The 16036-nt window shown below is 39.3% G+C and overlaps 1 protein-coding gene across 21 annotated transcripts in view; it reads left to right on the top strand.

Moving 5' to 3' along the window:
• The window catches only part of RBFOX1 (RNA binding fox-1 homolog 1), a 1011377-nt gene that overhangs the window by 875439 nt on the left and 119902 nt on the right, over positions 1–16036 (top strand). For 19 of the 21 annotated variants that reach the window (XM_053991708.1, XM_053991709.1, XM_053991720.1 and 16 more), the window contains one exon: positions 10635–10877. In XM_053991708.1, the coding sequence (XP_053847683.1) occupies positions 10635–10877 (243 nt within the window). Of the gene's footprint in view, positions 1–6424; positions 6479–10634; positions 10878–16036 lie in introns of those variants that run through there. The other 2 variants (XM_053991719.1, XM_053991727.1) reach the window with 1 other exon arrangement.

The following is a 16036-nucleotide window of genomic DNA, read 5'->3' on the forward strand; positions in this document are numbered from 1 at the left end:
CCCTGTTCTGGGGGACTGTGGAAATGAAGGTACAGGGACAAAATTGGCTATTCTTTTCATAGTAACAGAAGCTTTTTAGAGATTTAACATAGAACTTGCCAGTCAGTATAGTCAGTGAAATTCTTTGCTTTGCTAAAGGAACCATTAAAGGATTTAGTTCATTTTCTTCATAACTGGAGATTCCATGTAGCACACTATTAATAGATTTTTGTTTTAGGCAGTTGTGACATTCAGCACTGCTTAGAAATATATTTTGCTTTGCATAAACACATCTTAGTATGTTTTTGTCTCCTCGTTGAGAAGGTCTTTACCTTCCTTCAGTACTGTGGCTTAGGTTGCTGATGACAAACATTGTTGGATAAACAGTTCCTTGGTAATGCTACAACAGCATCTTAACATAAACATCCACTGAAGTATGCAAATGATCTTGGTGATAAACAAGCATAGCAAAGTGTGGCTGAGGCAGGAAGCCAAGCTGTCTGTTCCTTGTGCCCAATGATATTTTGATTGTCATTTTAATCTTAGGAGTAAATAACATCAGCGATCATGTTCCATCATTTAATTTCAGTGCCAAAAAAATGAGTGCTGCTTTAACTGGCATTAAACAAGATGGCATTGCTGTGGTAGCTGGTCATTGCAGCTCAGGTCATCTATGTTCCATTGTAAATAACAAAATGGTGGAAATCTTAAAGTTAAACAGAGACTGGAAACAGATATTCTTTGAAAGCGATGTTAAATACTTCATGTCTAGATTTTTTTTTTTTCCTTGAAAGAGCCTTTCTTGTCACCCTTAATGTCTTTGAATTAAGAATGTCTTACTTGTAGCTAGGCTGGACTAAAAAAAAACCTTCCCATTTTTGTCCTCAAGTACCTGAGTAATACTTCTGTGGTTCTCTTTTGTTGCCAAGCCTTGACTCCATCACTTGTAAGCTCACATTTTGTGTCTGTCTTCATTAACCTTCTTCATAGCCATGTAAGCCTGCTAAGTAACTTCTTTCCTAATGAATGGTTTGTTCTTGCATGCTGAAGTTCTCTTTAATCGACATCTCAATCAGGCAGCTACCTTGGACTGTTTTCTCTCCTGGGTAAACCTTAGGGAGTCATAACATTTCCCTGGATATGCTGAAGTCTCTTTTTCTGAAGCCTGGTTTTATAACTCTACTGCTGACTTTCCTGGTCTTCCTCCAAATTCCCAAAGTCAGTCATGTCATTGTCTTTATGGAGCTTACCACATAAATGAAACTCTTAAATTTACCTGGTTTAAGCAAAGTAAAGCAAAACGAACCAGCTTGCATTTGATCATTTGGCACAGTTTTGCAGGAATTGTTGTCATTTAACCCAGCTCATTCTGGCTTTCAAAACCGCCCCATATCCAAATAGCTGAGCAGGGATGATCTGTCAGCTTTGCTGCTTAAGGCAGATTATGGCATTGCATTCTCATTTCCCTCACTGGCTGACTGTGTTCCGTGTTTTATTTCAGGTGAGTCAAGTAATGATCTCCCATTTGTGGTACTGAGGCTCGGACCTGTATAACACACGATGGATGAATGTGGCTGTTGTGGTGTTGCCCTAGGAAATGGTTCACTGTGAGGGATTATGAGGAGAAATGTCCCCTTTCTTTTCTGAGGCTCCATCAGAGCTCAGCAGTGAAAGATTGTGCCCCCAGTTAAAAGAGGTCACTTAAAGTCTCCAGTTTAGAGAGGTGACATTGGCAGTTCCAACTCCACCGAGTGCTGCTGCCCTTGGGCTTGGGAGGTGGCTCTGCTCACTCTGGTGCAGCCACTTCACCGGTGCCTTTGTGAAGCACATAAAGGTCTGCAAAGGTCTCCAGTCCTGTGTTCTTGTTCTCTGTGTGCAATCCCCGTGGCACTCTTCACTCATCCTGCCCGGTATTTAGTTTACCTATCACCATCTGATCACTAATTAGGTGGCATGAAACACTGATCCCATTTCTCTCTGGCACAAATGGCTCTCAAGAATGTTTTTTCAGCATGTGGCTGTAGGTTCACCATCTTCTGTGCCTGACAGATCAGGTAAATACTTGGCTCTATTCTGTGGTGTGTCCACTGCAAAGCCAAATGAAACTCTGGATGAGGTGGCATCTCTAAATTGGGAATAACCTGATGACAGCTATTAATATCAATGAGATTCAGTTGGTCCATTTAGGACTTTTAAGAACCAGCTGCCTCCAGTCCCAATCTCCTGAAAAGTCAGGTTTTTGGAGTAAACTGCAACTGAGGTTTTGAATTCTACTTACAACAAATCTTGAATGCATAATTTCAGCTATGTTATAAGAACTTACCAGATTTCTAGAAATGATCTGTTGAAAACCATTTACCTGCAACTGTTTTTGGATTTGAGTGTGCTCAGTTTTCTCTCAGACTCCAAACATTTGCTGAGTTCAATCCTTTTAGAGAAGTTTTTTGACTTAAATTCTGGAAATACTTATGCCTGTTCATGGGTTACAAGGCAGGAACTGTCTCAGTGGAATCCAGAAGAACAGGTTACAAAGCAGAATGCAGGGTTGTGTCTGCACTAGATACAGTCTTGCTGCATAAGCATGGTTTGTCACCTGGGTTAGTATGTCCCATATCTTCAGTTTTGCAGTAAAGAAAAAAATAATTAAAAAATGTTTTTTTTTAAATCACTTGATTAGTAAAATAAGAAAATGGACGTACTAGTTTTGTTACGATCCAGCTTTAAAAGGTGGCAGTGGTTTTCAAGAAATTAATCTTTTAAATACATTTTATTTCAGAAGAAAAAATGCAGATAAAATTAGAAAACTTACATGGCTGTAGTTACTGTTTCAGAGGTCATGCAGAAGGCAGAGAAAACTACTCCTTTCTGTGGAGATGTAAGGCACTGTTCCTCTACATATGCTGAGAATGGTAATGTTTGGCAGAAAATGAAAATGTGTCATAGTTCACAGCATTAAATTAAATCACTTGTGAAGCTTGTCTTGTCTGCACTATGAGAATTGCTAGTTCCATACTGCTCCGGCTGTGGACTAAACAAATGAAAACATATTTTTCTAAGGAAACATTGCAAATACATCTCAAAGAACTGAAACATTGTTTCTTGAGGACAGAAATAGGCTAGAAGTTGTAACTAGTCTATTCCTTCTCAGTAAATCCTTTATGAAGAAAGTCATCAAATAGGATAAAAGAATAAAATCCATTTTGAAGCTTTTCTGCTACTGTTGAAACCAAATGGAATCACAGAATGATTCAGATTGAAAGGGAACTTCAGAAGCCATCTAATCCCAATATCCCTTTTAAATCAGGGGTAACTACACAGATTAGGTTGCTCAGGGGCTTTTAGAGCTCAGGTTTGAAAGTCTCCAGGATGCCATAACCTCTCTGAGAAGCATTTTCCTGTGCTTAACTTCCCTCATTTTCATCATCTTATTCTTTGGAGCTAACCAGAATTTACCTTTCGGCAACTTTTAGCTGTTGCTCCTTGTTCTGTCGCTCTGTACCTGCGGGTTCTGTCCCTGTAACCTTTGGTTAAGTGGAAGAAGATGCAATTTAGTTGTCTGAGCCCTCCCTTCTGCGGGCGATGCTGAACCAGCTGCCTCAGCCTCTGTCATGTGCTCCAGCCCTGCAGCTGCCCTGGCAACTGAACTCCCAAACTTATCTCCTGTCCTGAGGCACTCCAGACTGGTGTTCCAGATGCTCTCCCAAGTGCTGTGCAGGGAAGAATGATCCCTTTCCTCACCTCACTGACCACCCTTTGCTAATGCAGCCTGCAGAGCAGTTCACATTTGCTGCCTGGAAGGCAGAGCACTGCTTTGTCCCCAGCTCTGCTCACCAGGACTCATCCTTTGCTGCCGAGCAGTCAGGGCCTGGGCCAGTGAGAGGGATTATCCTGTCCCAAGAGCAGGACTTGGCCAGGTTCTTGTCCACCCACTCCTTTAGCTTCTGCAGAGCCCCATAACTGCTCCCTGTTTGCTGGCCTGTGGGAATTTACATTCTGACGCTTCACATATGTCTTTTGTGAAGATCAGTTCAACAGTTTTGGACTTGGTCTTGATGCCCAAGGGCTGGAAATCAGGCTGAGTTAAATTTTTAAAGGTTGACTGCTACCCCCTTTAAAATCCTGTATTCCAGATGGCTTTTCATGCACCTTTTATATTAATAATCTAACCCTTTTTTTTTTTTTTTTTTGCCCTCTTTCCCTTCTCTTTGGGTACAAGGATGCTGCATCATCCTCAGTATGCTCTAGTAAAGGTGTAACACAAATGAGGTGGAGTTTCCTCTACTGACTTGTGAATAATGACAAGACCCTTTTATAATTTACACTTTTTTTAGGAAGTTGTAAGAATCAATTCTCATTGTAGATGTACCCAGTTTCTTCAGAGTGTCTTGCTGTATGACTCTTAAGGCCATTTTGGAGAGTTGTTTTCAAATGTGATGTAAAAATTTTTCCAATGGAAATATTGTTTGATGGAATACAACGTTGAGCTGCAGTTGGGAACACCTTAAGAGTCAGAGCTGAGAAAGGGAGAGGCAGAAAAACTTACAAAGAAAGATTTAGGTGTTAATGTGGAAGCAAAACAAACCAGTGTGGCAGAGTCATGTCCACTTGGGCCATTGGAAATAGCAGGATAAAGATTTGCCATGTAGGATAAGGAGAGCTCTGGTAATAAATGACTGCATCATAAAGGCAATCAAAAGTTCCAGCAGCTGGAAGGAGTGAAGGTGTTGGAGGGAAGGCTTTCTCCATGTGTACTGGTGTGTCCATAGTATTATGTGAATTCAGGCTAAGTTTTGGCAAGTGGTTTGCTGCTTTCAGTGAAATGTAAGTAAATGTCCTTTGCAGGCTGTCGGGAGGTTTCAGTTGCTGAAATTCTTTTCCATAGCTCAGGCACTCACTCAGAGTGAACATGTCATTATTAAACACACATGCAGCAGTACCAAGAGCACAGGCTTTTATTGGAATACAGTATTTTATATGTAAAAAGACCAAAAGTAAATGTTCCTCTGCAATGGGAGAAATGAAATGGTATTTTCCTGCTAAGGTAGCAAAGAAATTCTCTTTTGCTTACTTATTGTTATCTTTTCCCCCTATGCTCTCTGAAAAAAGTTATTCTGTATTATCTTTCTTTTGAAAGCTGAATTTGGCTTTGGCCTGAACCTTCCAAAAAAGAGAGGTGGCTGGAGCATTCATTTTGTGTGATTGCAGAAGCAAATGATGCGAGTCAAGTGGCCTGGTCAGATAATTAAGCTACAACAGAGAGAGCTTGCAGTCAGTCAGTTGTGATTATCAGTTCAGTGTGGCTGGATGTCTGATTCCTTCTGAAAAATCTGAAGTGGCTGCTTTTATTATCATTAATTGGGGAGTGCCAGGAACAAACCTGGAAGAATTACACTGCCACTTTAAAGAATTCCAATATATTTCAGGTGGAATATAAGTTTAATGATGAATTGATGACTGTTTGTTGCTCTGCCCACCCCTTTGAATTTGAAGGTTTTTTAGAATAATTCCAGTGTAACGTGTCTGCCCTGCTTCTGAACCCTGATGTCTGTAGGCAGTCTGCAGCAGAGTGGCAATAAATGTGTATTCTTTGGGGCTGAATCTTTTTAGTTTTTTTTTTTTTTTTTAATTTTTCTTTTCTTTATTTCTTTGGATAGAAATTCAATCATTTTGAAGCTATCTCTGGAGCATTTAGGAAAGTTCCTTTAACAGTGAAGCATTAGGTTGCTTAAAGTCTCTCACGGAACTAAACCTTGGTAGCACTTCAGAAATATTTCCCCTGCTAAGCGAGAGGGATGTCATGAAATGAAACAAAAAAGGAAACAATATTTCATTTGAATGGAAGGATAAAATACATTTAATCTAAACCAGGCTAGCTCAGTATCGATGGTGTTGCCTTGTGGCATTCAGCAATGTTAAAATCAGAACCTTATTGGTATTAACTCTGCCACATGGAGGAGGAATTAATCCCATAGAAAGGCACATGTGTAGCTGGACATCATAGCTATCACAAAGCCAGAGCCCTGGAAGGTGGGGGTGTTTTGGGTCTCTGAATACAGCCGCCTTAATTTTAAAACAAAACCCTTCAGCTTCCGGCAACTTCCACAGTAGCATTTCCAATGTTTTTTAAACAGCTATTAATGTAGTCAAGCTGTGTTTTTTTCCTCCTTCTCTGTGCAATCATCTGCTCAGTGGTGCACTCCACGAGCAGTAGCAGGAGCCAGAGGAGTGGCCTGCTGTGATTGATGGGGCGCGGCCCGGCGCTGCAGGAGCCCCATCTGGATCAGGTTTTGGGAGCCCTCAGATGTCGAGAGGGAGGTCAGCGAGCCCTGCATGGGCTCCCCCTCCCTCAGCACCCCGACCTGCCTCACCCCTGCACACCCTGCACCGCTCACACGCCCCCAGCCAGCACTGATGCTCCTTTTGGGCAGATGCTGCATGGCCTGGGAGCAGAGCAGCTGCTAAGTTTATGGAGAATAGAGGCAGCACGATGGTACAGCAGGTATTTTCACTTTTATTCTCACTTGAAACTCTTGATTTTTAGTCAAGCCATGGCAGTTCTGATAAGCAGCTGCACCACTGCATGCAAGACTTCTAAGCCATGATTTGATGCTTAAATCTGAAGGAGGGCAAGCTATGGGGTATCATGGTTTTGATAGATGTAACTGAGCCCTTAGAACCAGCAGGTTTGCAGAGAAATGTTGCATTTTTCTTCTTTGTTTCTGTGCCCTAAGGATATGATGCAGCTTGGCTCATTTAACTACAGTACAGGAGGCTTTCTCTAAATGTGAAATATCTCTTGCCAAAGAAACAAAATGCACCAAATGGAAAATAGAGCAAAACAAACAATAAACTGTGAGTTCGACTTCAAAATGCAGGCAAGCAGAAAGGTTTTCATTGAATACATTTTTATGCTGCAAATGTGTTTTATAAAAAAGGAAGACTGCATAAGAAATGTTTTCTGTGCTCTCTCCTTTGTGTACAAACATAGCATGCTTGCCTTATTATGTTTTGACACTTTATACATTTCTTAATTATGAAATCTTTTCAGAGCAGGAGATGCTGAAAAGTCGTCTGAGATAGTAGGAGCAGTTTAAGTTCTAAGCTTTTCTTCAAATGGGGTAATATGGATGAAATAGGAGAACCTTCACTTACCTACATCATCAGAATCTTTTTTTTTTTTTTTTTGGTTCTTTAGCGTTCAACATTTAACCAAAAAGCAATAAATTTGATTTTATACACTGCCACGTAAGGCATATTTTTCAGTTGAAATGTGGTTTTCATTAAGAGTCGGGCCAGGACATTTAGCAGAGCCTGACTGTCTGCCATCCTTTGTTCTCCTTGCTGTTGCCAACAACCACTTTTTTAAAAAAACATGCACAAAGTGAGCATGAAAGGGTCATTTAATCTTAAAGATACTTGGAACTGAGTCTGAAGGGACAACTTCTGCTTAGCCTCTCCTGCCTGGGTGGTATTAAGCCATGCCTGTGTACTGTCATACACAGCTTTGAAATTACTCTTAATACCTGAGTTCATAGGCTAATTTAGGATCAATATTTCCTCTTGCTTTTAGGGCCATTTCATATTTTCAATTTAATGCATTAGAATTTATTATTTCTTTTATTCATTTCAGTTCACTGTATTAAAAAGAGCACAATAAAGAAACATTTTAGGTGATTCTATTTAAAGAATTTTTGATTCCTCAAAATCTATTCAAGTGTATCTCTTGTGTAGTCTGGGGTTTCCATCAACCACATGTAGACACAAATGTGTGATAGCTGACTTCATTGTTCTTGACAGAAATTAGTATTTTGAACAATTGGCTTTGGCTGTTATTAGCCAAGTAAATAGTAAAGAACTTGTTTAAACATACATGTTTTTATATTACATTATAATACCTTGTCTGTTGAATTAATTATGAATAATGAATTCACACTGATTTTAAAGGTTAGGAAAGGCTTCAGTAGTCACTTTAAGGGATGAACATCTCAGATTTATTGTTGCTATCATTTTAAACTTAGGGCCTGCAGTAGCATGTGCAAGTTTAATTTCTTTTATGTCCCTTGTCTTCCAACAATTAAATGAACCTGCAGAGCCTGCATTGATAATCTTCTCTGTCAGTTTTCTGCTGTAAGCATAGTGGGGCTGGTTTCTTCAATGGCAAGGCTATAAATCTCTGAATATGTACAAGTTAGTTTAAAAAAAAAAAAAAAAAGACAAATCCCTGACCCTTTGTTGTTTACTTATTAATGGGGTCTCAGTTATTAATAAGTGAGCCAGACCTCAGCTGAGCAAGTCTAATGGAAGAGGTAGAAGAATCTCAGCATTGTGGAGGTTCTGAAATTGCCAGTGCAATTTGCTATTTAGTGATAAATCTAAAAAGTTTGGAGTTGCTGGTAAAAATAATGGAAAAGTTCAACCCTCTTAATTAAATATGAGCTGTAATTAGCACTAGGTGTGGATGCTTTGAATATTAATTAGGGTCCTCATGGAACTGCTGTCAAGGTTAATGAGAAACAGTGGGGGTCTCAGCAACATCTGGTTTAGGACTGGAGGTGGTACAAAAGCCTTTAGATGAAATGCACCTGGACATCACCCCGTGGTCCCTCTGTTGCCATTGCTGCTCCTTTTGAACAGCTGCTGGCTCTGGTGCCGTGTTTTGCATCTGACAGGAAGGAACAGCTTAAGGACCAGCACTAACCAGCTCCTGTGTTTCAAAACCAGCACAGTGAAAATGCTTATAGAGGCAGAATCTCGATTTGCTTTTGTTCCTTCTTACCCTTTGCTCAAGTCCCTCCTGAAACAGCTGATTAAAAAATTTAAGGTTGGCTGCCTCCCACAAAAGTTTTAAAAGTACTTCTTTAACATTTAATGAATGTCTCTGGTGTAATCCAGTCATTCCTGGGTTTTGCTTCATCTGGATTTTTAAATTTGTTTTAATAGTGAAAATATTAGGTAAAAGAAATAAGAAAGGAGATTGACCATTTTAATATTAGAGGGTAAAAGTATACATTTTAAAAAGTTTTTAACCTCCACAGAAATCTGTCAGGGCCAGTTTCAGTGCAGCATTAACCTTGCTAAATTGTAGATATACAGACAAATCTTAGTGGCTTAACACTGTGAAGTCAGTAAATGACACTGGTTGCCTGCTAAAGATGATTGAATGAAGCAATGGAAAGCCCTTGCTCAAGGCCATACATTAAACCAGCAGCAAAGATGGGATTAAAATTAGGAAGGGTTTGATTGCTAATATAAAGTTCTATTTTTTTCAGACACACCGAGTGCCTCTTATAAAGGAAAATTCAGTTTTCTCTTTTAAACCTGTCAAGTACCAAGACTTGACTCCTGTGTGAATTCTTAAAAGCTCTTGAGTTTAGGATGAGTTCAGATCAGAGAGCTGATGTCTGGATTAGTGGAAATTGGCTGGAAATGCCCTTAAGTACAAAGTGCAGAAGAATGTCTTTTATTCATCCACCCTATTTTAAATTAGGAAATCAAGGACTGATGAATATGAATAAAATCCCTGCCATAGTCTTGGGCAGGTGCTTGTACATGCGTTGGTGGGAGAATGATGGAGTAGTCTGAAAGGTAATTAAATTTTAACTGTGCATTTTTACATTCCTTGCTTATTAGTGGGATAATTTTATTTTGTAAATTAGTTTATCTGAGTTTGGGATAGTCCCTGCACTAATTGCCTCTAATTCTGTCGGAGGCAAAATCTTGTTTTGGACATTTTTTATATAGGTTCAGAAAGATTGTAATTTGAAGAGTGTGAAGATACATTTCCTCCTCTGTAATTATTGCTTTTTGGTGTGGGGAAAGCATTTAGTCAGAAGTTTTCTAATTGATAAATTAACAGGCTTGGCTATATTTTATTATATCAAATGGAAATATGGATCTCTCTATAAAGACATGAGGCTAGTGTTATTAATGCTATAGGCTAATTGTGATATGGAAATGAAATACTATTGTCTTCAAATGTAAAACCTTTAAAGTTCTTAAATCTATTTCTCCTGACATAGAATTTTTCTTTTATGTCATTTAAGGTTTTGAACTGATGCACTTGTAGATTCAAGTACTTAATATTTTGATCTCATTACTATTTTGCATTTGTGGCATGCAGTTGCTCAATGCAGCACACCTCAAAGTATTCTGCATATCTCAGGGCATTATTGCACATTGGTATCAGTGTTTGTTAATAGTATGCACACAAATCCTGTGTTGCCTATACTGTGTTCTGTAAATGGTCAGTCAGAGTGATCACAGACTGCAGGCTGAGCTTACCCGAGCTCTGTGCTGGCAGTTGTGCTCAGGAACCTTTGGAATAAACTGGCTTTGTCCCTCTTCCTTGTCTGAGTTGAGGCATCATTAGTGCAGGCAGATTTCACTGACCTTTCCCGCCTAAAGACTAGTCTACAATTACCCAGCGAGCAGTAGATTTGTTTGTCTAATTATAATAATATTTAATAGGGTTAGCAAAATGCATTTAATGCAGATAAGAAATATTCTCCTCAAGAAGCAGCCGCTGTGCCCTTTTCAGGCCAGGATGCTCTCATGGCTCTCTGCGTTACAGGTGCAGGACCTTCGCTTATTTTATCTCGCGCCACTTCTTCCTTTTTTTATTATTATTATTATTTTTTTCCCTTTGATTTCCACAGGGTAATCAGGAAGCTACAGCACCTCCTGACACAATGGCACAGCCTTATGCCTCAGCCCAGTTCGCTCCACCTCAGAACGGTATCCCTGCAGAATACACAGCCCCACATCCGCATCCAGCTCCAGACTACACAGGCCAAAGCACTGTTCCAGAGCACACGTTAAACATGTACCCTCCTGCTCAGACACACTCCGAACAGAGTGCAGCTGACACAAATGCACAAACTGTCTCCGGCACAGCCACAGTAAGTCAAGGTTACTGCTCTTTCTACAGCTCTGTGTTTTGTGTGTATTTATCAATAACACTTTTGCCTTGACACGCTTCATTTGCGTTAGGCTCAGGCACCGTGTTAAGGTTGAAAGTCTGTCAAAGTTTGCTGTTGAACCTGGAGAATGTGTTTTCACTGGTTTCAGAGCTTCTTAGTAAGTGTTGGAGCTTTGTAGAACCGGGAGTTTCATTTTCAACAGTGTTAGACAAAATGATTAATAGCCAGCCCATGAATCACAGCATAAATTTTAATTAAGTCCAGTATGGAAAAACATTGCACATGAGTGTTTGTAGGCATTCATTTGCTGGGCCAAAGAAAGCAAGCAAAATACCCTAACCAGACTCATTTGATTATTTTTATGGCCTCTGTGTTTTCAACACAAGTAGTTTTAATAAAAGTATTACTTGAATGATCCTGTACAAAATTTACTGTGTGAATTAGTATTGTGAAGAGCATGTCTGCAATATTGTATTTTCTAGAGAGCTTGTTTGTGCAGCCATTACCCAAGTTGTGTGTGGATCTGTGCTAAACAGAGCAGAAATGATAGACTTTCCGTCTATTTGATTTATATGTGAAGTTCTGAAGTGCCATGAATTATGCAAGAGACTCCTTGGATTGCTCTGCCTTGTAATTTAAGTCACAAATTTCACACACTGGTAGTTTAGTGTTTCTGTCTTAATTCTAGAGTGGGACCCGATATATCCAGTGCCAAGAACTGGCAGGTTTCTGAGCCATCAACCAGCCCCCGGTGTGGCATGTGCAGGATGGAGCACAGAACAGGCAGTGCTTGAAGCATCTCTCCTGGCTGTCCTCATCCTTGCCTCAGCCATTCTCCATGCCTCAGCTTACCTCCCCTTCCTTCCTGGCTCATATCCAGCCTAAAAGGTTTCATGCATTAGGGCAAGAAGAAAACAAAGCACATTCTCTTAAACGAGCTCTGCAAATTTATGTTTATTGCCATGCCACTAATTTCTTTATATGGGTTGTGCAAGAAAGGAAAGCAATAGCAAAGGCACCAAAGAATATTCCTTGCTATTATGAAAGCTAAATCCTTGTTAATTAATTACACATTTTTGTGGTTTATGCAGTAAAATGTTTTGGTCTTTTTATTTTTAACTTGGTAACTTTTTATTGCCCTGAGTTTCTCTTTTCTCCAGTACTGGGAAAAAGTTTAAATTGAAGAGCATCCTATTTGCTGGTATCTCATAGTATTCTTTGCAGCTCTATTGTGTTTCCTCTTATCCATCTCTTTGCTAAGTTAAATTCCAGGTTCTTTCCAGCTTTTAAAACTTGCTTCCATAATCATTTTTGATTGTTGTCTAACTCTTGTCAAATACCACTGTCATTGGTTTAGAGCAGGAATCCTAAGCTGAATATATACTCCAGAAGAGATTGGATATTGACTAAAAAGATAGTATTTCCTACTGTACCTTTTTTGTTCTTTTATGTTCTCTGATTTTGCTTGGTTTTTGTGACCACTGCTGCAACTTGAGCAATCCACTGTGATGGCCAGCTCAGCCTTTTCATGTTTTGAAACTGTTTCTGTTCAATCCTGAAGTAAAATACTGACAGAGCTGAAATCAATGGTAAAAGACCCGTCGATGGGAGTGGGACAGGAGCTCATCCCTCATCATTTATTGCTTTCAATTGATTGTGTTTCCTCACCCCGTTTTGATTTTTCACTTTGAAGAAATGTCACTCACTTTATCAGAGAAGTCAGGGATGTGTTTTCCCAACATTTTCCATAGCAGAGGCTGGTGAAAAGACATAGTTTGGATTGTCTGCAATGCCCTTATCTTCTTCAAGAGCTCTATTCAATCCCAGCTCTAGCAAATCCAATGATTCTCTGCTTCTGATATGCAAATAGACTTTATTGTTATTTGGTTTTGTGTCCTTTGCTATCTGCTCTTAGTTGCTTTTTGCCTTCCTAATATCCAACTTGTATTTTACCTGTCAGACACCTTTTCCCTTCTGTTTCCCCTTGGAGTGAATTTCCATTCTCTGCAGGATAACACTTCAATTCCACTAACCTGTTATATTCAGGGAATATGGTATAGTTATTTGCTCTTTTTATTGTGGATCCTTTCCTTGCATTCTGGTTTCCTTTCTTACAGAGGAATGGACAGCACATTTTGAAGTAGCTCTCATGCTGTTTATAAAGAATTAAATTTCCTTCCTTTTGACTTTAGGGTCTATTTGAGAAAGTTTTAGTATGGTTTGGTTTTTTTAACAAGATATTTTTTTCAAAATTGCAATGATACATTGAAAGCTGTGGATGCTCTCCCCCAAGAGCAGTGCAATGAAAAGGCAGGTTTCCAAGAAGTGTGTTCATCTATGGATCTGCACTGGCATTTAACACATTGTTCCCCAGTCAGGTTTACAAATGTACAGACAAATGTTGCTTGCACAATTTAATTACAGGTGCCTAGGTTTAAAATCTGTTATGCTGGGTGGCATTAGCCATTGCTCCTGGCAAACTGTGGAGATTTTATAAATATATATATGCAGATGGATCCCAGGCAGATTTAACATGGGCTTTGTAACATTATGAGCGTCCAGCTGTGTACTCTGTAGGTTCAATAATTTAAGTTTTTATTACGAAAGAGAACTTCAATAGCACTGCGTCAACATTGTACCTCCATGTGGTCTTTATTATCAAAGGAGAAAAAAATATGTTTTTTTCTAATTCCTGCTAGCTTTGAGAATAGTTGATTTCCAGTTGAGGAGTTTTAAGTGGATTTGGTGTGGGGACATAGTGACATTTGTTTGGTAGGTCCCAGTGGTTTTATTAGTTTCCTTTCAGTAAGCTGTTTATGACATGCATTTGAAAGAAGAATAATCAATTGGCCAATCATTTACAAAAGAATGCTGTTGTGATTAAGGACAAACTGCTGGAGGCAAGACCAGTTTTTGAATTTTCTTACTCACAGATTTATGTACATGTGAAGGTGGATACACCATTAAAAATTGATCTTAAAATTTTGCAATGTGAACCAAAAAACCAGGGCAATTGTCTAAACTGTAGAATTACTCCCAGAAGTGACTTAATCTCCTCCTTGAAGGACTGAATCCATGCTGAGGTGAGGTACATCCCAGGCTTTCTCTGAGTGTCCCAGGTTCGTTCTTCCTGTCTGAAAGAATCATGCACGGAAGCTGGAGCTCACTCTGCCACCTAAACCCCAGCTAAGATAGAAATAATAAAAATAATCATGTTCTGTGCAACTTCTCTTGAATCCTCAACTGCAGCCCAGGCTGTGATCCAGGCCCAGCTGGAGCCACTGCCAGGATCCCCATTTGCCACAAACTGAACAAAATTCCAATCATGGATTTTATTACAGCCTTGCAGTTTTGTGCAGAATGCTCTTGTAATTCATGTTCAAAAGCACTTCACATACTCTTGGACACGCTCTTGTACTTGCAGAAGGTGTCTTTCCCAGTGACCAGTTTTAATCTATTTAGATAAAATAGTGTAACACGGTCTTCTGTCAGAGTAAGTGCTGGAACAAGAGGTGCTCAGATTGTATGTGCAAGGATTGCTAACTCTGATTGTGGTGCTAAGAAACAGGAGAAAAGGGACAGAATCAAAGGGTAGTAAATGATTAAAGACAGGGTGACTTAGTTGAAATAATATTAAATTATTGGTAGGTAATAAAATACTGTTAAAAGTTACATGAGTCTTAGCATCTCTGGTTTTCATATTTTTGGATCCATATGTTTGTTAACTTCAAACAAGGAAGAAGTGCATTTGAGTGTATGTAAATCAATAATCAACCAGCAGTGGGTTATTTAAGTGCTGGTAGACTTTTGGAGTTGCATAGCATCAAACATATCTTAAGGCATTAACAAAAATAGTAAATGGCTTCTTCCTGGAAGGTTGGATCTATGAAAAGTATGCCACAAAGTTATGCTAAAAGTGACATGTCTGATGATTTTGTAGAGTGGTTTGGAGTGCTACATTAAATAGTTATAGGTATTAAAGTATTTTTAAGTAAGACATTTAATCATTTTATGAAATAAGCCTTTACCTGTGTATATATACAGATGCAATTGTATTGTACATAAATAATTCTGAGAAAAAACTTGCTCAGTTTTTTCCTGTGGCTTTCCTGCACAACTTCTGTTGATGACAGCAGGAGATGTGTGTGTAAATAAAAAAGTCATTAGCTGGGCATGTGTAAGGGAGCAAGTAATAGTAAATGTTTCTCTACTGTTTCCTGCTCTAAGTGTAGTACACTACTAATGGAAGTAACTATCATGGTGTGGTAAGAGCTGAACTTGCAGTAATTCTCTGTAGTTTATGTGTGTATGTAAAAAAATGTGCTGCTTTAAACTTAATTCTACTTTTGCATAAAACCTGAGATTGTTGTGCAGTCCTTCTGTTTTGGACTGACCCTTCACCAGGCTTCAGAAGCTGAAAAGTTGTGTGAGAAGCTGTGTGTTTGGATGGGAGATCTTGAGGGAAAAGGCAGTTTACTTGCAGGAGTGAGCCATACGTGTCTGAAGCGTTGAGCATCAGCAGCCAGCATGGCATTAGGGGATGCAGTGCTTTTCAAGCCCTGTAGAAGATGTGTAGTGCTGAGGGGTGGGTTGTCTCTGGCCTGGGAAGATGATAAGGAATTTTCCCTCTAGCTTCACTGTTAGAACTAAATTTCAGCTTGGTTACTACCAGCTGAACCTGGTATTTCTGTGTGAAAATAGCTGTTGTATTAGGTATTATGTCTGTTGTTCCATCTGCCCTGTTTACCTTGAGATGTTTTATATTCTTTGGGATGCAATGGCCTGTAAGTTTGATGTTTTCTTTTCTTGGTGTTAATTTGTCCAGGTTTGTGCCTTTTTTAGTCATGTTGCAGAGGCCAGTCTGAGGATTTGTGAAGGCTTAGTGATGCTCTGGACTACAAAATTATTTACTGTGTTGAACTTTGTTGTTCTGGGGAAGTGAGATGTGTACAACCTTTGCTGATATTTTGGGGAATTTAGTGTACCAATTACTGTGTTGTGCTTATTAATTGGGGTAAGAAAGCTGGGAGTAGGAAGCATTTAAAGTACTTTAGTGTGTTGTCTAAGCCTGCGGGTGAGTAGATGATTACTACAGTTTTCTGCAGCATATTTCTGGTTTTTACTAGCTCTTTTTCCTG

Source organism: Vidua macroura, chromosome 16 (assembly GCF_024509145.1).
Source record: "Vidua macroura isolate BioBank_ID:100142 chromosome 16, ASM2450914v1, whole genome shotgun sequence".
Lineage (NCBI taxonomy): Eukaryota > Metazoa > Chordata > Aves > Passeriformes > Viduidae > Vidua > Vidua macroura.